The sequence below is a fragment of the Gorilla gorilla genome, chromosome 2, assembly GCF_029281585.2.
Source record: "Gorilla gorilla gorilla isolate KB3781 chromosome 2, NHGRI_mGorGor1-v2.1_pri, whole genome shotgun sequence".
Classification (NCBI taxonomy): domain Eukaryota; kingdom Metazoa; phylum Chordata; class Mammalia; order Primates; family Hominidae; genus Gorilla; species Gorilla gorilla.
This window is the reverse complement of record NC_086017.1, coordinates 25,549,093-25,571,690: the sequence shown is the minus strand read 5'-3', so window position 1 is coordinate 25,571,690 and position 22,598 is coordinate 25,549,093. Positions and strand designations below refer to the sequence as shown.

The 22,598-nt window shown below is 38.5% G+C and overlaps 1 protein-coding gene across 13 annotated transcripts in view; it reads left to right on the top strand.

Moving 5' to 3' along the window:
* Window positions 1–22,598, top strand: part of ANKRD28 (ankyrin repeat domain 28) — a 195,011-nt gene that overhangs the window by 115,234 nt on the left and 57,179 nt on the right. For all 13 annotated transcript variants that reach the window (XR_008677970.2, XR_008677968.2, XR_008677969.2 and 10 more), the window contains 3 exons: window positions 9,603–9,803; window positions 11,338–11,425; window positions 22,313–22,455. Coding sequence is in view for 10 of the 13 variants with exons in the window: in XM_019023464.4 (XP_018879009.1) it covers window positions 9,603–9,803; window positions 11,338–11,425; window positions 22,313–22,455 (432 nt within the window). In the remaining 3 variants the exon portion in view is untranslated. The remainder of the gene's footprint in view (window positions 1–9,602; window positions 9,804–11,337; window positions 11,426–22,312; window positions 22,456–22,598) is intronic.

The following is a 22,598-nucleotide window of genomic DNA, read 5'->3' as shown; positions in this document are numbered from 1 at the left end:
AATACGATTTTAAAAAAAAGGTATTCAGGCAACAAACAGCATGAGGAATAGAATAGTACCTCACATCTCAATACTAACATTGAATGTAAATGGCCTAAATGCTCTACTTAAAGGATACAGAATGGAAGAATGGATAAGAATTCACCAACCAAGTTTCTTCTGTCTTCAGTAGACTCACCTAACAGTAAGGACTCACAGAAACTTAAGTAAAGGAGTAGAAAAAGATACTCCATGCAAATGGACACCAAATGTGAGCAGGGATCACTATTTTTATATCAGACAAAACAGACCTTAAAGCAACAGCAGTTAGGAAAAAACAAAGAGGGACATTATATAATGATAAAAGGACTAGTCCAACAGGAAAATGTCACAATTCTAAATATGTGCACTCCTAACACTGGAGCTCCCAAATTTATAAAACAGTGACTACTAGACCTAAGAAATGAGATAGCAACACAATAATAGTGGGGGACTTTAATACTCCATTGACAGCACTAGACAGATCATCAAAACAGAAAGTCAACAAAGAAACAATGCCCTACAACAAATGGACTTGACAGATATTTACAGAACAGTCTACCAAACAACTGCAGAATATACATTCTATTCATCAGCACATGAAATGTTCTCCAAAATAGACCATATGATAGGCCACACAACAAGTCTCAGTAAATTTAAGAAAACCTAAATTATATCAAGTACTGTCTCAGACCACAGTGGAATAAAGTTGGAAATGAACTCCAAAAGGAAGCCACAAAACCATGCAAATATGGAAATTAAATAACCTGCTCCTGAGTGATCGTTGGGTCAACAAGGAAGTCAAGATAGAAACTGAAAAATTCTTTGAACTAAACAATAATAGTGGCACAACCTATCAAAACCTCTGGGATACAGCAAAAGTAGTGCTAAGTGGAAAGTTCATAGCATTAAATGCCTATATCAAAAAGTCTGAAAGAGCACAAATAGACAATCTAAGGCCATACCTCACAGAACTGGAGAAACAAGAACCACCCAAACCCAAACCCAGCAGAAGAAAAGAAATAATGAAGATCAGAGCAGAACTAAATGAAATTGAAACCAAAAAAAAAAAAAAAAAAAAAAAGGAAAGATAAATGAAACAAAAAGCTGCTTCTTTGAAAAGGTAAATAACACTGATAGACCATTAGCAAGATTAACCAAGAAGAGACAAGATCCAAATAAGCTCAATTAGAAATGAAATGGGAGATATTACAAATGATACTACAGAAATACAAAAGATTATCCAAGGCTAATGTGAACACCTTTACGCACATAAACTAGAAAACCTAGAGGAGATGGATAAACTCCTGGAAATATCCAACCCTCCTAGATTAAACTAGGAAGGTATAGAATCTCTGAACAGACCATTAACAAGCAGCAAGATTGAAATGATAATTTTAAAAATTGCCAGCAAATAAAAAGTCCAGGACTGGATAGATTCAGAGCTGAATTCTATCAAACATCTGAGGAAGAATTGGTACCAGTCCTATTGATACTTTTCCAAAAGAGGCAATCCTTCCTAAATCATCCTATGAAGCCAATGTCACCCTAATACCAAAACCAGGGAAGGACGTAACAAAGAAAACCACAGACCAATATCCCTGATGAGCATAGATGCATAAGTCCTCAACAAAATACTGGCAAACCAAATCCAACAGCATATCAAAAAGATAATCCACCATGATCAGGTGGGTTTCATACCAGGGGTGCATGGATGGTGTTATTAACATACCTAAGTCAGTAAATGTGATACACCACATAAACAGAATTAAAAACAAATATCACATGATCATCCCAATAGATGCAGAAAAAGCATTTGACAAAATCCAGCATCCTTTTATGATTAAAACTCTCAGCAACATCAGCATAGAAGGGACATATCTTAAGGTAATAGAAGCTATCTATGACAAACTCACATCCAACATTTTACTGAATGGGGAAAAGTTTAAAGCAATCCCCCTGAGAACCAGAACAAGACAGGGATGCCTACTTTCACCACTTCTATTCAAAATAGTACTGGAAGTCCTAGCCAGAGACATCAGACAAGAGAATGAAATAAAGGGCATCCAAATCAGTAAAGAGGAAGTCAAACTGTCACTGTTTGCTGATGATATGATCGCGTACCTAGAAAACCCTAAAGACTCATTCCAAAACCTCCTAGAACTGGTAAATGAATTTAGCAAAGTTTCAGGATACAAAATTAATGTACACAAATCAGTAGTTCTGCTATACACTAATGGCGACCAAGTTGAGCATCAAATCAAGAACTCATTCCCTTTCACAATGGCTGCAGAAAAACAGTAAAATAGCTAGGAGTATACCTAACCAAGGAGGTGAAAGACCCCTACAAGGAAAACTACAAAACAGGGCTGAAAAAAGTCATAGACAGCACAAATAGAAACATATCCCATGCTCATGGATGGGTAGAATCAATGGTGCAAAAATGACCATACTGCCAAAAGCAATCTACAAATTCAATGCATTTCTCATCAAAATACCACCATCATTCTTCACAGAATTAGAAAAAAAAAATTCTGAAATTCGTATGGAACCAAAAAGGAGCCTGCATAGCCAAAGCAAGACTAAGCAAAAAGACCAAATCTGGAGGCATCACATTACCTGACTTCAAACTATGCTATAAGGCCATCGTCACCAAAACAGCATGGTACTGGTATAAAAATAGGCATATAGAGCAATGGAACAGAAATAGAACCCAGAAATAAGGCCAAATACTTACAGCCAACTGATCTTCGACAAAGCAAACAAAAACAGTGGGGAAAGGACACCCTGTTCAACAAATGATGCTGGGATAATTGGCAAGCCACATTAGAAGAATGAAACTGTATCATCATCTCTCACCTTATACAAAAATCAACTCAAGGTGGATCAAAGACTTAAATCTAAGACCTGAAACCATAGAGATTCTAGAAGATAACATCAGAAAAAACCCTTCTAGACATTGGTTTAGGCAAAGACGTCATGACCAAGAATCCAAAAGCAAATGCAACAAAAACAAAGATAAATAGATGGGACTTAATTAAACTGAAAAGCTTCTGCACAGCAAAAGAAAACAATCAGCAGCATTAACAACTCACAGAGTAGGAGAAAATCTTTGCAATCTATACACCTAACAAAGGAGTAATATCCAGAATCTACAAGGAACTCAAGCAAATCAGCAAGAAAAAAACAATCCCATCAAAAAGTGGGCTAAGGACATGAATAGACAATTGTCAAAAGAAGATGTACAGAGGGCCAACAAACATGGAAAAATAACATAACTAATTATCAGGGAAATGTAAATCAAAACCACAAAGCGATACCACCTTACTCCTGCAAGAATGGCCATAGTCAAAAAAATGAAAAAATAATAGATGTTGGTGTGGATGCAGTGAAAATGGAACACTTTTACACTGTCAGTGGGAATGTCAACTAGTACAACCACTATGGAAAACAGTGTGGAAATTCCTTAAAGAACTAAATCTACCATTTGATCCAGCAATCCCACCGCTTAGATATCAATCCAGAGAAAAAGAGGTCATTATAAGAAAAAGATACTGGTATACACATGTTTATAGCAGCACAATTTGCAATTGTAAAAATATGGAACCAGCCCAAATATGCATCAGTCAATGACTGGATAAAGAAAATATTGTATTGGCCAGGCGCAGTGGCTCACGCCTGGAATCCCAGCAGTTTGGGAGGCTGAGGTGGGCAGATCACCTGAGGTCAGGAGTTCGAGACCAGCCTGGCCAACATGGTGAAACCCCATCTCTATGAAAAGTACAAAAAAAAAAAAAAAAAAAAAGCCAGGTTTGGTGGTGCCCGCCTATAGTTCCAGCTACTCTGGAGGCTGAGGAGGATCACTTGAACCTGGGAGGCAGACGTGGCTGTGAGCCAAGATCGTGCCATTGCGCTCCAGCCTGGGTGACAAAAGTGAAACTCCATCTAAAAAAAAAAGAAAAAGATAACTAAAAATTACAAGGCTATGTAGTATTGATACTCTTTTGCAGGATTATGAGAAACAGCTATAAAATGTGGCCATTCCAAAAAGATATAACTTCTGTAAACACTGAGTATCATTTTTCTTTTGAAAAGAAGGTCTCCTAAGTAGTAAAACTGCTAGAAAACCTAGTCATTAGTGTCAAGAGTATCACTTACGCCATTGTTACTTATTTTCATTAAGTCCTGAGAGCAAAAGTAGCTATACTTATTACATTTAACAGAAAATATAGCTATGGCCACAGAGAGATGGGTTTTTCACCTGTAGGTGGCTTTTGGTTTATATTTTTGAGATACCGTGGGAGAACTAAATCCTGTGCAAGCTGATTGGAGTGACTGTTTTCTAAATTCTCCTAAGGACAGAATAGCTAGCACAGTGATAGATGCATAGAAGAGAACTTAACTTAGCACATACCGTACTACCTTAGTGCTTAATTACCTCACTGAAACTAGGTTAAGAAAGACTGCTTCAGGTTAAATATTCCTAGACTCCCCAACTCTCCTTCAGTGACATAGTTTCCACACCACCTCCTACTAGCTGGCTATCTCAATCTGTCTCTACTACTATGATTTATGACTGTCATTCTTTAAGAGTAGCATATAGTTCAGCTCTGTGTAAGTACTGCATATTTTTCTGAATAAATGGATATCCAAGTATTAGGAGTTGGGTTTTGTTTTTGGTGTGTGTGTGTCTGTGTGTCTGTGTGTGTGTGTGTGTGTGTGTGTGTGTGTGTGTGTGTGTGTGTGTGTGTGTGTGTGTTAAAAAACCACACTGCACTGCTGGAGAGCATACGACTTATATTTTAACCTAATCAGGAATTACATTTTAGGTCTGTCAAGATAACTGAGTTTAAATTCCATTATCACATGAGATATTGTGTGGTCTCTCCAAGCTTTGTGTTTATTTGCAAATATGTTAAGCCCTTGTTTTTCCTGTGCTTTCCTTCAAATCAATGGTAAGAACTGCGAAAAAAAAAAAAAAGATAGAACCAAAGGGGAAAACTGGTACTGTGGAGCCTCTTCTATACTGACCCCATGGTAATAATAAATACTCTCTGAGTACAGTTGTTTAACCTTCAGTCATTATCCCATATTTCATAATCTCATTTGAATTAATGTCATGGAATGTTTACTTAGCTTTTAAAAAAAATCAAGACACACCAGCAGCATTTCTAACACATTCCCTCTAATAACTGAAAATTTAGAATTTAGATTACTATAATAATGTTTTTTGTTAATAAAATCATCTGTGCCCTTAGTTATCCCCACATTATTTTCTGTGTGCTTATGATGATACACTGATAATATGATGTAGAATTATCCTAGGGTATGACATCAGGCTCTTTGATTTGTAGTTCTAGAAATTCACCTCTTCTTTTTTAATGTCTCCAACCTTTAGGGATTTTCTTCAGTTTTCTCTGAATTTTCAAAGGTCACTGCTATTGTGATCTGACACATTTTTTGTTTTTTGTTTTTTGTTTTGAGATGGAGTCTCGCTCTGTCGCCCAAGCTGGAGTGCAGTGGCACGATCTTGGCTCACTGCAAGCTCCACCTCCCAGGTTCATGCCATTCTCCTGCCTCAGCCTCCCAGGTAGCTGGGACTACAGGCGCCCGCCACCCCGCCTGGCTAATTTTTGTATATTTAGTAGAGACGGGGTTTCACCGTGTTAGCCAGGATGGTCTTGATCTCCTGACCTTGTGATCTGCCTGCCTCGGCCTCCCAAAGTGCTGGGATTACAGAAGTGAGCCACCGCACCAGGCCTGTGATCTGACATGTATTACTCTGAGTAGGAAATAATGGACTCAGGGTTCACACCTTGATCTGTCTTGATACTCTAGTGTCTTAATTGCTATGTTTATTGCCTTATTTAGGTGCCCACTTACCTACGCTTACCTACTGTGAACCAGATTTGTTCTTGCTTTTTAGTGAAACAAAAAAGTAGAATTGATTTTCCTGTTTTTACTAATGGAACATAAGTATTTCCCAAACTTTCCAGAAGCTTTAATGTTTGTATTGTGAATTCCAAAATGGGAGTGGATAAGGCAAGGCTGACATCTCTAGTATTCTGTGTTTGCCCAGTTTATCCAATTACAAATTGTTCATTTTATTTTAAATTATTTATTATATCCACTAACATACCTACTAACATTTCCCAATATAGTGTTAGTTTTAGATCCCCCAAGTCACAATGTACTGTTCTCAGAGGTGAGGATCAGGAATCCTGATAGTGTTTATACCTTGTTTTCCATAATTTTTGTGAGTATTCATATATGTATTCTTTCCATATTCCTTTTTAAATTGAAATATAACTTACAATTAAAATGCATGAATTTTTTAGTGTACACCCTTAAGTTTTGCCAAATGTATACACCTGTGTAACCTTTATCCCAGTCAAGATATAGAAGATTTCTGTTACCCCAGCAAGTTCCCTCATGTCCGTTTTCAGTCTTCCCTGTCCCCAGAGGCAACCACTGTTCTGATTTCTCTTAGCATAATTTCCCTATTCTAGAACTTTATAAAAATGAAATCATACAGTATGTATTCTTGTGTCACGACTTCTCTTGTTCAACGTTTTTGAGATTTATCCATGTTTCATGCGTTATTGGTTCATTTTCATTGCTGAGTAATAGTACAGATATACTGTTTGTTTATCCATTTTTCTGTTGATGGACATTTGCATTTCTGGTTTTTGGTGGTTAGGAATAAAACTGCTATGAGCATTCTTGGATGGATTTTTTAAATCTTTTGGATAAATCACTGTTGTGGAATTGTGGAGTGATAGGCCTCCATATATCTTTGATTAGCTGGCTGACTTCCTTAGCAATTTGATAGATAACTGGGCATTTCTTCAGTCTTTTGCCATCCCTATTAAGTACTGGTGCTATTTCCCATGTTTCAAACTGTTCTGACTACTTTTTATTTCAGAGGTCTAAAGTGGTATGGGTGATTCATGGCTAATAGTATTTTGTTCAGTCTTCCTTGATGCTCTAACTATTTTCACTTTCTAACACTTTTCATGTACATTAGTATGCTTTATAGCATACTTGAAAAGAGTGGTAGGCAGATGTTATTTCCCCCACCCCCATCTCCTTTACAGATAAGAACATTTAGGGTTAGTTTTATAGGACTTGTATAGTATGCCTTGTAAATAATAGAATTGACATGAGAACCCAGATTCTCTTTCGGTTTTGGTCGTTTTCATTTTCATATGTAGTTTGGCATTCATTTACTGTTGCGGGAAGTCAGGGACCCCAAATGGAGGGACTGGCTGAAGCCATGGCAGAAGAGCATAAACTGTGAAGATTTCATGGACATTTATTAGTTCCCCAAATTAATACTTTTATGATTTCTTATGCCTGTCTTTACTGCAGTCTCTGAACATAAATGGTGAAGATTTCATGGACACATCACTTCCCCAGTCAATATTCTTGTGATTTCCTATGCCTGTCTTTACTTTAATCTCTTAATCCCATCATCTTTGTAAGTTGAGGATGTACGTCACCTCAGGACCCTGTGATGATTGTGTTAACTGCACAAATTGTTTAAACAATATGAAATCTGGGCACCTTGAAAAAAGAACAGGATAACAGCGATGTTCAGGGAACAAGGGAGATAACCATTAGTTAAGACTGCCTGAGAGCCGGGCAGAACAGAGCCATATTTCTCTTCTTTCAAAAGCAAATAGGAGAAATATCGCTGAATTCTTTTTCTCAGCAAGGAACTTCCCTGAGAAAGAGAATGCGTTCCTCGGGGGAGGTCTCTAAAATGGCCGCTCTGGGAACATCTGTCTTTTTACATTTGCAGATAAAGGATGAAATAGGCTCCAGTCTCCCATAGCGCTCCCAGGCCTATTAGGAAGAGGAAATTCCCACCTCATAAATTTTGGTCAGACCAGTTGTCTGCTCACAAACCCTGTCTCCTGATCAGCACAGGAGTTTTGACCTGCTCCGTTTCCGACCTGGGCCGGTTCACCCCTCCTTAGGCAACCTGCTGGTCCCCCGCTCCTGGGAGGTCACCATATTGATGCCGAACTTAGTGCGGACACCTGATCGGCATAGCGCACTACAGCCCAGAACTCCTGGGCTCAAGCGATCCTCCCACCTCAGCCTCCCGAGTAGCTGGGACTACAGGCACGCGCCACCGTGCCCGGCCCCTGTCTCCTGATAAGATGTTATCAATGACATTGTGTGCCCAAAACTTCATTAGCAATGTTAATTTCACCTGGTCCTGTGATCTCGCCCTGCCTCCATTTGCCTTGTAATATTTTATTACCTTGTGAAGCATGTGATCTCTGTGACCCATACCCTATTCGTACACTCCCTCCCCTTTTGAAAATCACTAATGAAAACTTGCTGGTTTTGCGGCTTGGGCACGTGATGTCTCCCCAGACACCCAACTTTAAAATTTCTCTCTTTTGTACTCTTTCCCTTTATTTCTCAGACCAGCCGACACTTAGGGAAAATAGAAAAGGACTCACTTTGAATTATCGGGGGCAGGTTCCCCAATAATTTACCAAAAATTAGGATTATCACTGAAAGGAGAAAAATTTTGCTGAGTTTAGTTCTGATTATATTGCTTAATGTTGATGGCATACTGAATTCCTAGGAATCCTGCCATGAGTCCAATTTATAGAGGTAGTGTTGTGATGTTTTCCATGCGCTTCTGGGAGATAAATCCCTTGGACAGTAGACTCTTAAATTGCCTTAACTTTCTCTCTAAGCAGCACTGCAAAAACAACCTTGTATATGTTGTGTCTTTTTTTTTTTTTAATGAAATCGATCCTAGTGATTTTTCATTTTGTCAAATATAGCATGTATAATATATTGAGAAATAGTATGTTTTTAATTTTTATATATGCAATGTAAAAAAATCTATTACTTAAAATTGTTCAAAGAGCCAGGTGTGGCTCTATGACTGGCTCATGTTTGTAACCCCAACACTTCAGGAGGCCAAGGAAGGAGGATCACTTGAGGCCAGGAGTTTGAGACCAGCCTGGGCAACATAGCAAGACCTTGTCTCTACAAAAAAATTAAAAAATTAGCCAGGGGTGGCGGCATGCACCTGTAGTCCTAGCTACTCAGGAAGCGAAGGTGGGAGGATCACTTAAGCCAAGGAATTTGAAGTTACGGTGAGCTACGATTGCTCTACTGCACTCCAGCCTGGGCAACAGAGCAAGACCAAAAAACAAAACCAAAAAACTATTTATTCAAAGTATAAATTGTATCTTGTTACCTAGAAAAATAAGATATAAGAAATGAATGTTTTTGGATAATAGTTGTCAGTATTTCTTCTTGCACATTTTGATAGGAATGTTTATGCATTTAATGGTAGGGTGGGGAAAGGGAATGTTTGATCTTGATGCATCTTATATGGCTCTGAGTACTCTCAGTATCGCTTTACATTCAAAATATTTTCTTTCCTTGGGTAAATTCCTACTTGTTTATAGTGAGTTCTATGAGAGCTTTTTTATTTTCTTCATATGTAGATACATATTTATACACACACACGCACACTATATATAGAAATAATTTCTCAAACTCTTAACTCATTTGTCTTTTATAACTTTTATCTTCATATGTTTTAGGAAGCAGTTCAGGTACTTTTGAAGCATTCTGCAGATGTTAATGCTCGAGACAAAAATTGGCAAACCCCTTTACATATAGCTGCTGCTAATAAAGCTGTAAAGTGTGCTGAAGCTTTGGTACCTCTTCTGAGTAATGTAAACGTGTCTGATCGAGCAGGGAGGACTGCATTACATCATGCAGCTTTCAGTGGACATGGTGAGGTAGGTGGCATTCAATTAGACCATGATCTTTCTCTCCTCCTGTCCACCCCCCAGTTATTAAAGAACTTGCATTTTTGCATAGTAAAGGCATACAGAACTATTTATCTTTCTCATTTTTGTCTAATTTTGCCTCCTTTTATAACTTTCTCAAATTTAGAAATGTATGTAGTAGATACTACTTGTGCACAGTTAACCTGTGGTGACCAAGGAAAACAATACCAACTCTTAACACAACAGGAAAAGTATGTTCTATTATTGTGGGAGGAAAAATATGTGAAGACAGAGATATGTTATTGTTTTTCCAGAAGTAAATAGCAAAGGAAGGCAGAATTTAGAAAACATGCTTTTTAGTAGTTTATTAACATTTAGTCAAGATAATACTTTAGTGACAGAACCATCAAAACAATTTAAGAAAATTGCTGTTTAGTTATCTTACACAACAAACGTTGTCTGTGCTAGGTGTCATAGCAAAGATTGGGGTTTATGTGTACACCGAAGATTTAGAGAAGGTAACAGAAGAACCTTTGAAGCCAATTTGTCTAGTCTTTCATTTTTGTTGCAGGGATAGGAACTTATAGGTAAAGTAACATTCCCAAGATTCTGTGGCTGGGAGCTAGTGGCTGCCATGTCTTTTTCAAAGTAGTTCCCACTTATCTACAGAGGATATGTTCCTGGACCCCCTATGGATGCCTGAAACATTGGATAGTACCAAACCCTATACATACTGTGTTTTTTTCCTATACATACCGATGATAAAATTTAATTTATAATTAAGGCACAGTAAGAGATAATAATAAAATGGAACAATTTTAATACAAGTTACATGAATGTAGTCTATCTCTCAAAATATCCCACTGTAACTGTAGTGTAGTCACCTGTTTTCAGACTATGGTTGAGGGCAGGTAATTGAATGCAGAAAGTGGAACTGCAGATAAGGGGAGACTACTGTACTTCTCTGATTTTCCAGTGTAAAGAATCCTTGCCTCTACTGCAGTTAAGGTTACAGATGTATCCCTATTTGAGATCTGCGGTAGCCTTCCAGTGGAGAAATTATTGTAAATATGGTTAGTTGCAATTATTATTTTTGGTACATTGTGAGGTAAGCAGACTATGCAGTGACCTTCAGGTATAATTATACTGTAGGCACTATGTTTGTGTTTGAATTAAGTTTAAGACATTTCTAGAATGAGAATGCACTTTTAACATTTTGGACTATGAATAGGAACAAAACCTCTTATTAAATATTTTAGTCTTAGACTTTCCAGATTTGTACTTAGTTCATAAAATACCAAGGCACAAAGTGGCATCCTAAAAAGGTACTGATGCCTGACTTCAGTAGCACCCACAGTTAACCTTTTTTTCAAGTTTTGTCCTGTTATGTTAAATAACCTTCAGTATTTAGTCTAGCTCCTTCTGTTTAGCAACTGCAGAAATTTAGTGCCAGAGAAATTGAGATAAGTAACTGTCACAAATGTACATTCATAGACAATTGTGCTTCACAATTTTGATGACACTGTGTTTACTTCTATTCCAGATGGTCAAACTACTCTTGTCTAGAGGTGCCAATATTAATGCTTTTGACAAGAAAGATAGGCGTGCTATCCATTGGGCAGCATATATGGGTATGTACTTTTTAAATTTAGTTTTTGATATTATATATTTAGAAAAGTTGTACATTTTAAGTTCTTGCTGTTTGTATAACATTTGTCTTTAAGGGTACTGAAAAGCTACACAGTATCTGAGTTTGATGCCCAGGTAGAACAACCCTGGTAATGGCGGAGGTTTGGAGTACACTGGGTCCAGTTCTTCTAAAAGCTGTTTGAAATTAATTCCATTTACCCTTAAAGAAAGAGACGTCCCAGACACAGGCCTGGAATACATAATTTAGGATTGATGTTTACTAAAGCCCATTCTCATACCCATTTTTGTTTGTATGAGAATATTAAGGTAAAAGTAACAAAGATGCATTAAGAAGCCTATTATTTTGGGCCAACCAGTGGGTTAAATGTGTATTCTCATGTTTGATTTCTATAATAGTAAATTTATAGAAAGAAACTGGGGCTTGGAATACAGACTTTTTTGCTGTAACATAATATATATGTTCTTGAAAAATCTTACAGTCTGCAAAATTGTACTCTAAAACTAATAGAGCTCATGGGAATAATAGGCCTGGGGTAGACCACCCAAAACCTATGCAACCGTGTGACCACAGCACTAACAGAAACATTAATTGGTTCTTGCAGAGCCGGGGAGACAAATCAGCCTATTACAGGATATTTTTAAATGCACAAAAACAGCAGAATAGAAATGCTCGCTTCTGGATGCTAAAACTGCCGAGGAAGGTAGATCTCTAAGTATAGAGAAAGTACACCTTGCCATAAATCCTTAAAGTCCTATAAGGCTGGGGTTGTGCCTCTGGTAAGAAGCCATGGTTGTAGACATTCATTTTTCAAGGTTCTTAAAACAGCTGAAAGAACTCACTTTGCAGCCATAGAGCTCAGGGCTTTTTTTCTTCCTGCCAGAGGTTATAATCCTGTGCTTCTGCTATTTTAACTCCTGGGCAGGAAAAAGCACATATGAACTGACATGTTTTCTGTGTAATACTTGTATCATTCCCTGATTTACCAGTCACATTACCTGATTACAAAGACATCTAGTTAACCACTTTTCTAAGAGCCGTAGCTTATCCTCATTACTTTCTGTTCTTGGTTTTGTCTTTTCTTGACTCTCATTTAAAAATAAAAGATTAACAGAAGATTCAATGGAGGAATATTAACTCAAGAACTATATAGTCCATCCCTCATATATGTGGAGGATTGGTTCCAGGACCACCTGCTTATACCCAAATCCTTGCATATGGAAGTCCCATAGTCGACCATGGGGAACCCCTATGTACAAAAAGTTGGCTCTCCGTGTATGAGCGTTTCACATCCCCTGAATACTGTATTTTTGAACCACATGTGGTAGAAAAAAATCCATATATAAGTGGACCCACACAGTTCAAACCTTTGTTATTCCAGGGTCAACTGTATAATATGTAAAATAGATACAAACCAGTTATAATACACTCTTTCTAGATAAATAAGTCTATACATAACATGTCTGTATATTTCAAACCAGTTATAGATACCCACAAGGCCCAGGGAAATCGTGTGCCTATAATGAAAACAACCAAAAGCAGTAGAATCCTTTTTCTTTTTTAAGAAAAGTTTTGAAAATCTTTATTCAATTCCAGTATAGTTACTCTGAAAAAAAAATTCTACATAGGTATACTAAATTGAAGATTGTGATGTACAAAACCCACTCTCATTACCAATAAAACATTTAAAATAAGGTGTCAACAGTGATTTTTTACAAAAGCAACAGCATTCATGCGTCAGAGACCTTACCTTATCTCTCTCCTTTGTATCAGAAAATTACTACATTTTGAGAAATGATATCAATTGAATAGATGAAATATTATCACCGAAGAATAGTCACATAAAGCATGATTAATTTTAAGAAATGATATTTGAAGAAAATATTAAAGTGCCTTCAGTATTTCTAACAGTATGTCCACAGAAAAGAAAAACATAGTCAGAATTAAGCAGATAAATGATGAAGTTGGGAATAGACGGTAATATGTCATTTTTCGTTCCCTTTTCAATAAGCCTCAGAAGGCAATCCCAGATCAGCTCACCACAACCAAAGTGAGCATGCTGATTTCCCACTCTTGCTTATCCCCATATGACAGTATTTCTCCTTCGAAAAGGTTCTTCAGTAGTTCGTAAGAGTATTTCAGAGGTCCATGGTGAGCAAGAAGCTGAAGTAATCTGTAGTTAGCAAACATGTAATACTGGAGATGTGTTTTTGTTTTTGTTTTTGTTTTTGTTTTTGTTTGAGACAGAGTCTTGCTCTGTCACCCAGGCTGGAGTGCAGCGGCACGATCTCAGCTCACTCAAGTCCACCTCCCAGGTTCAAGCGATTCTCATGCCTCAGCCTCCCGAGTAGCTGGGATTACAGGCACCTGCTACCACACCTGGCTAACTTTTTTGTATTTTTAGTAGAGACACGGTTTCACCATGTTGTCCAGGCTGGTCTCAAACTCCTGACCTCAGGTGATCGGTCTGCCTCTGCCTCCCAAAGTGCTGGGATTACAGGTGTAAGCCACTATGCCTGGTCTGGAGATGTCTTAAAGCAGCCATCTCCTTTTTCTTCTAATACTTTCCACATATCTGTTACAAGGATTTGGGCTTGTTTGTAAAAATAAACTTTCTTCCCCTCAAATGGGAAAAAACGTGCCTCCAGACGTTTTCAACAGAATTTTCCTGGCTTCATCGAGAATCCAGTGCCTCTCTTCTGTCAAAGGCATGAGAGGAAACGTTTGTTTCAGAATGAAGTATATGCCAAACTTGATCTAGGGTTGTTAACTGTGGCATAGTATGAGGTAATAGTAGTTGGTGTCCCTTTGCTGAAGGATCTGTTGACTGCCGTGACCGCAGGGACCAATACCATATGTTCTCCCCCATACCTCACAACACACTTTTGCTTGTCCTGCTCTGACCAAATAGCAGATAAGGTTAAGTGTGTCTGTCATGAACACTGAATTGACCATGGTCTTACCAGCTCCCCTGGGATTGGGATTTAGCTCATGAAGCATCTTCCACCTCTCCACATACAGCTCTGGCCCCTTCACCTTGGCCAGCAGCGGTTCTGCCACCCTGTGTATGTATGCCTCTGCTTTCAGTGAACACATCCCAACTGTGTTCTGCAGTGAATTTAATTTAATTCCCTGGGTGATAGAAGACTGTGCATTCTCCCCCTCCCCTTTCAGACTGTGGAGTGATGCTTTTGACCTCCATTGGGGCAAATTCTTTCCTTTCTAAGCGGGCAACATCCAGAGTCCCTCTGTACTTCAGAGTTTCTACCCACTATGGGGTCATCACCCTAAACAGGGTCCTGCTGTCTCCGGGAGTGGCACTGAGAACTGAGTGCAGCTAAAGTATAGCCTTTCTCCCATCACACTTGCATGACTAGGAAACTGTAGAGACCATGTAGCCATGCACTGGGCAGAAGCCCAAGAATCCGTATTGCGTTGCAGCTCTGACCTTCAGTGTGAGTGTAAAGGAAGATTAAAAAAAATATATAACATCCTTTTCAAATGTCCCCTCCCCACACTTCCCCCCCCCCTTTTTTTTTTTTTTTTTTTTTTTTTTTTTGAGACAGTTTCACCCTTGTTGTCCAGGCTGGAGTGCAATGGCGTGATCTCGGCTCACTGCAACCTCCGCCTCCCAGGTTCAAGCGATTCTTCTGCCTCCACCTCCCGAGTAGCTGGGACTACAGGCGCCTGCCACCACGCCCAGCTAATTTTTGTATATTTAGTAGAGATGAGGTTTCACCATGTTGACCAGACTGGTCTTGAACTTCTGCAAATGTCCCTATTTTTAAAGCTGAAAGCTTGGTGTATGGTGGTTTACACCAAAGATATGTGCCGTTAGTTATGTACTGGGCCATTTTCTTGTGTTAATTGAAGGTAATAGCCAGAAGCAAGTTCCGTATTGCATCTTAAGGTCCCTTTCTCACAGCCTGTAGTTTTTCATCTTGGTCTTTCTGAATATTCTGGTGTGGCTTACTCTTCAAGACAGGAACAACTAGGTTATGTGATGTAAAACTGTACATCTTACGTTAAGAGGCTTATATGGTAAGCAGAGTGCATCAGTGTTTTTACCTACAAAGAATTAAGCTTGACTAAACAACTGTTTTCATACAACTGAAGGCCAGGGGGATTTTGCAGGTTGCCTGTAGTTGAGCTCCCAGAATAGTTGAATGTGTGTATTTCAAGGGGGCCAGAATGGCTCTGTTGTTTCTCACCCGCTAAGTGTCACTTTTTAGGCATCTCAGTTGAGGTTGAAAAAGATATTCTGTGTTTCTTGGACCTCACCACAAGTTTTAGTCTATTTTGTGCTACTAAAATTAAATGTCATAGACTGGGTAATTTATAAAGAACAGAAATTTTATTTCCTTACAGTTCTGTAGGCTGGGAAGTCCAGGATCAAGGCACTACCATCTAGTGAGGGCCCTCTTGAAGCACCACATTGTGGGGAGTCAAACTCATCTTTTTTAAGGAGCTCACTCCCAAGATAGCATTGATATGTTCATGAGGACAGAGCCCTTATTGCCTAATCACCTCTTAAAGTTCCCACCTCTTAACACTGTTGCCTTGGGGATTACACTTCCAACATATGAACTTTGGAGGACACATTTAAACCATAGTACCATATAGCACTGCCCATTTAATTTATGAGCATAACTAGGCAGAGATTTATAATTATCCTTTTTCTGTCTCTTCCTTCCCTGAAGCACAGAATAAGATGAATATCAACATATAGCTTCTAAAACTGTTCAGCCATTCTAGGTATGCAGGATTAAAGAGTTAAATATGTGAAAGTAAGAAGCTATTGACTGGTCACCTCTCTTACAGACAAACCTAAAGTACGAGCATTGTCACCTCTAGGTTATATTCAGAGAATTCATCAATGTTAGTGTAAGAGACATTGGGGATTATGTGTAGTCTTGTAATTTATTTATCCCAGTTTTCCTTATTAGCCCTGGCCTTCCATTTCCTGGTTGAGGCTCCGTTAATTTCCTTTTAGGCCCTAACTCTTATACTTATGCTATTGAATTATTTGTCATTGTTCCCTAGTGCCCCACCTCATCTCCAAATGAATTGATCATTTTCTTCTTCCCACCTTGTGCTTGCTCCTGCCATCAACCTTTGTCAAGGTCCCTTTACACATTCATCTTTCCTGTTGCTTTCAGTACTTTTATAAATATTCAGCCAAGTTTAGCTTCAAATTACTTTATTGTGATGACTTTGACACAGAAGGTACTGAATAAATATTTTTTACCTTGGGCTGGGCATGGTCACTTTTGCCTGTAATCCCAACACCTTGGGAGGCTGAGGTGGGAAGATCCTTGAGCCCAGGAGTTGAAGACCAGCCTGGGCAACATAGTGAGACCCTCTCTCTACAAAAAAAAAAAAAAATTAATATTAGCTGGGTGTGGTGGCACACACCTCACTTGAGCCCAGCAGGTCGAGGCTGCAGTGAGCTGTGATCACACCACTGCATTCCAGCCAAGGTGACAGAGCCAAAACCGTCTCAAAAATTTTTTAATTGATTTTTAAAAATTACCTTAACACCTCGTTGCATTATTTCTTTTCTAGAAACATAATAGTAGATATTTCTTTTTCATATTAAAATGGGGGGAAAGAGGCTGTAAATATCTACTTTAATTGATAATTTACATATAAACAACTGAATCTGCCTGATTCTTTATGCATCTTGCAGTATCTTGGCTTAATTTTTTTGAGGGAGGGGTGCCTCTGTTTGAAAGCCTCATTTATTAACTTTTTATAGACTCATTCTCTGTGAAGGGATTTTTAAAATGACATCACGAGCAATTTCTTCAGTGTAACTAATATATTTTGGATGCTTGTTTTCTATGCTGCTCTTGGCCTTGTGGAACATATCAAGAAGTAGAACAGCCTTCTGAAAGTATATATTTGGGGATTCATGCACAAAAAGTAATTAAAGAGTTAGTAATTAATGATTCCGTTTAAGAAACATCACAAGGCTTATAGGGCTTCTAGGGAAGAGAGTTGATTGGGTTGGTCAGGAAAGGTTGGATCTGACATGTTTCTTCAAGGACTAGTATAATAGCAATGATTGGGAGGAGACATCCAAGCAGAACGTTCCACATAAAGAAGGTGTTTCATGAACAAAGACACAGAGGTGGGAAGGATTGTGGGAGAAGGAGAAAACACTGTATAATCTAATCTGACAAAAAGTGACAAGTTATGAAAGGAGAATAGTGGTCCTCTCACCTTCCAGATACATGGCCCCCTTCCTGGCCTTTTTATGTAGTTGGGTGGGGCCTAGGACTAGTTTTGGCTAATGGATGAAAGCAACATCTGTCTGAGCTGGAGCATTTAATTACTGATAGGAAACTGCAGTCTGTTTCCCTTTCTGGCACAGTGACCAGCCACATTCAAGATGATGTCAGTTACATGAGCCTGGGTCCTTGAGTAACTGAGCAGAGCCCTCTTGCCAACCTGTTAATGGTTGAGAGAGAAATAAAAACATTGATTGTTTAAGCCACTGAGATTTGGGAGTTGATTGTTAACCATCACACAGTATAACCAACCCTTTCCTCATGGTTAAAATGGCGAGTAAACTAAGTTGGTTAAGATCTGGTGGAAATTATAAGGAAAAAGAGTTTTTTGGCTGCATGTTCTAAAGAGCTAACATTCTGAAGAAACAAGCCCAAGAAACCCCCAGATTGAAACGATTCCAGTAAGGCAGAGATCAGAGAGATTGTGGGTTTGGTGCTAAACTACCACAACAAAGTAAATATAGCAATAGGCAAATCACAAAAATTTTTTGGTTTCCCAGTGCATATAAAAGATATGTTTAGTCTCCCTGCAGTGGCTCACACCTGTAATCCTAACATCTTGGGAGCCCAGCGTGTGAGGACTGCTTCAGGCCAGGAGTTCAAGATCAGCCTGGGCAACAGAGCAAGACCCTGTCTCTACAAAAAAATTTAAAAATTAGCCCAGTGTGGTGGTATGCATCTGTAGTCCTAGCTACTCAGAAGGCTGAGGTGGGAGGATCACCTGAATCTAGGAGTTTGAGGTTACAGTGAGATTGATCACACCACTGCACTTCAGCCAGGGTGACAGAGCAAGACCCCGTTTCTAAAAATAATTAATTAGTTACAAAATATGTTTATGCTATACTATAGTCTATTAAGTGTGCAATAGCAATACATCTAAAACAATATACATGTCTTTGTTTTTTCTTTTTTATTAATTTTCAGTGTTCTTAATTTAAAAATATGTTATTGCTAAAAAAAATGCTAACTATCACATGAGCCTTTAGCAAGTCATAATCTCTGATAATGGAGAGTTTTGCCTCAATGTGAATGGTTGCTGAAGGTTAGGATGGCTGTGGCAATTCCTTCAAATGAGACAAAGATGTGCTGCATCGATGGACTCTTCCCTTCACAAAAGATTTCTCTGTAGCATGTGAAGCTGTTTGATAGCATTTTACCCACAGTAGAATTTCCTTCAAAATTGGAGTCATTTCTCTAAAAGCTTTGTTGTCATTTCAGCAACATTCGCAGCATCTTTGGGAGTAGATTCCATCTCACAAAACCACTGTATTTACTCATCCATAAGAAGCAACCCCTCATCTGTTCACATTTTATCGTGAGATTATAGCAATTCAGGCACATCTTCAGACTCCACTTCTTATTCTAGTTCTCTCACTATTTCTACCACATCTGTAGTTATTTCCTTTGCTGAAGTCTTGAATCCCTCAGTCATCCATGAGGGTTGGAATCAACTTCTTCCAAACTCCTGTTAATAATAATACTTTGACCTCCTCCCATGAATCAGAAATGTTCTTTCTTTATTTCTTTCTTTCTTTTTGACAGAGTTTCACTTTGTTGCCCAGGCTGGAGTGCAGTGGTGTGATCTTGGCTCACTGCAGCCTCTGCCTCCTGTGTTCAAGTGATTCTCCTGCCTCAGCCTCCCAAGTAGGTGGGATTACAGGCACCCGCCACCACGCCTGGCTAATTTTTGTATTTTTAGTAGAGACAGGGTTTCACCATGTTGGCCAGGCTGGTCTCGAACTGCTGACCTCAGGTGATTGGCCTCCTAAAGTGCTGGGATTACAGGCGTGAGCCACCGCACCTGGCCAGGAATGTTCTTAATGGCATCTAGAATGATGAATCCTTTCCAGAAGGTTTTCAGTTTACTTTGAGGAATCACTATTTATGGCAGTTATATCCACGTCAAATGTTATTTCTTAAACAATAAGACTTTGAAAGTTGAAATTACTCTTGATTCAGGGACAACAGAGTGACTGTTGTGTTAGCAGGCACGAAAACAACAGTAATGTCCTTGTCTGTAAGAGCTCTTGGGTGGCCAAGTACATTGTGAATAAGCAGTAATATTTTGAAAGGAATCTTCTTTTTTCTGAGCAGTATGTCTCAACAGTGGGCTTAAAATATTCAGTAAACCATGTTATAAACAGATGTGTTGTCATCCAGGCTTTGTTCCATTTTAGAGCATAGGCAAAGTGGATTTAGCATAATTCATGTGGGCTGTAGAATTTTCAGAATGGTAAATGAGCATTGACTTAAAGTCATTAGCTGCGTTAGCCTCTAAGAAGAGAGTCAGCCTGTCCTTTGAAGTTTTGATGGCAGGCATAGATTTCTCTCTAGCAATGAAAGTCCTTGACGGCATCTTCCAATAGAAGGCCGTTTCATCTACATTGAAAATCTACTGTTTAATGTAGCCACCTTCATTAATAATCTTAGATCTTTTAGATAACTTTTTTACAGCTTCTATTAATACATCAGCACTTGCTGCTTCACATTGCACTTTTGTTACAGGGACATCTTTTTTCGTTAAACCTCATGAATCAACCTTTGCTGGATTAAACTTTTCCTCTATAGCTTCCTCACCTTTCTCAGCCTTCATAGAATTGAAGAAAGTTAAGGCCTTGCTCTCAATTAGGCTTTGGCATAAGCGAATTTTGTAGCTGTTTTGGTCGTCTATCCAGACCACTAGTACTTTCTATGTATCATCAGTAAGGCTACTCATCTTTCTTATCATTAGTCCATTCACTGGTAGCACATTTAATTTTCTTGAAGAATTTTTCTTTTGCATTCACTACTTTGGTAACTTTGTCACAGGAGGCCTAGCTTTCAGCCTGTCTCACCTGTCAACATGCCTTTCTCACTAAGCTTAGTCATTTCTAGCTTTTGATTTAAAGTGAGAGGTGTGCAACTGTCTTTCACTTGAACACTTAGGGGCTGCTATAGGGTTATTATTTGGCCTAATTTTAATACTGTTGTGTCTGAGTGAAGAGGAAGGTCTGAAGAGGAGATAGATGGGGGAATGGAGTAGTTGGAATATACAACATTTATGAAGTTAACCACGTTTTGGGAGACAGAGTCTCACTCTGTCATCCAGGCTGAAGTGCAGTGACATGATTTTGGCTCACTGCAACCTCCACTTCCAGGGATCAAGAGATTTTCGGGCCTCAGCCTCCCGAGTAGCTGGAACTACAGGTGTGTGCCAGCATGCCCAGCTAATTTTTGTATTTTTAGTAGAGACAGGGTTTCACTATTTTGGCCAGGCTGGTCTCGACTTCTGACCTCAGGTGATCTGCCTGCCTCAGCCTCACAAATTGTTGGGATTGCAGGCGTGAGCCACCGTGCCTGATCAGTTCACCACTTTATATGAGTGCAGTTTGTGATGCCCCAAAACAATTACAGTAGGAATGTCAAAGATCAGTGATCACAGATCACCAAAACAGATAAAATAACATTGAAAAAGTTTGAAATATTGGCAAGAATAACCAAAACATGACACAGACACATGAAATGAACACATGCTGATGGAAAAAATGATGCCAATAGACTTGCTTTACACCGGGTTGCCACAGACTTTCAATTTTTAAGAAACAAGATGCAATATTTGCAAAGCACAATAAAGCAAAGTACATACAATATGGTATGCCAGCATTAGAAATGAAAAGCTAACTTTAGAATTTATGAAGGTATTAAACTAACCTTAGACCAAAAACAAGATCTAGGCAAAAGGAAGATGATAGATTGCAGGGTTATCACTGAATAACATAATCAAAGGAATTATAGTTGTCCCTTGTTATCCTTAGGGTATTAGTTTCAGACTCCTTTGGATACCAAAATCAGAAGATACTCAAGTTCCTTATATAAAATGCCATAGTATGTATGTATAACCTGTTCTTTAATTCATCTCTAGATTACTTATAATACCTAATACAATGTAAATAGTTGTTGTACTGCATTTTTAATTTTTTTTAACTGTTTTTATGTTTTCAAATATTTTCAATCTGCAGTTGGTTGAATCTGCAGATATGGAACTAGTGTATACAGAGGGCCAACATTCTTTTTAATTACTAATTGTCTCTGCCAACACTTACCAAAATTATCCTGAATTCTATTTTTTTGTCTTGTTTTGTTTCGAGATAAGGCCTGGCTCCATTGCCCACCCTGGAGTGCAGTGGCATGATCACAGCTCACTGCAGCCTTAACCTCCCAGGCTCAAGTAATTCTATCTCAGCCTCCCAAGTAACTGAGACTACAGGTGCATGCCACCATACCCAGCTAATTTTTTTTTATTTTTGGTGGAGACAGGGTCTCACTGTGTTGCCTAGGCTGGTCTCAAATTCCTGGGCTCAAGTGATCCTCCCACTTCAGCCTCCCAAAGTGCTGAGATTATAGGCATGAGCCATTATGCCGACCCCTGAAGTCTTAAAATTTTCCTTCTGTCCTCTCTCAAGTTAACATGATTCATTGATGACTTGTCATGCATCATCTATTTTGCATTTTTTAAATTTGCTTAAAGATATTTGGGATTATATTTAATAGTTTTCATATGCTCATCTCTATTTTTTTCTTCAAAAACACATTTTTAGGTCACATTGAAGTAGTGAAATTGCTTGTGTCGCATGGAGCTGAAGTGACATGCAAGGATAAAAAGTCTTACACACCTCTTCATGCAGCAGCCTCTAGTGGAATGATCAGCGTAGTCAAGTACCTTCTAGATCTTGGTGTTGATGTAGGTATATTAATTGAACAGTATAAAATTATGGAACCCTTTTATACTTACATTATTGACAAGTTATTTCAGGTTTAAGAAATTATTTTATACAATGTTTTCATGTTTTAATTGGATATTTATAGTCCTTTACATAATATCTA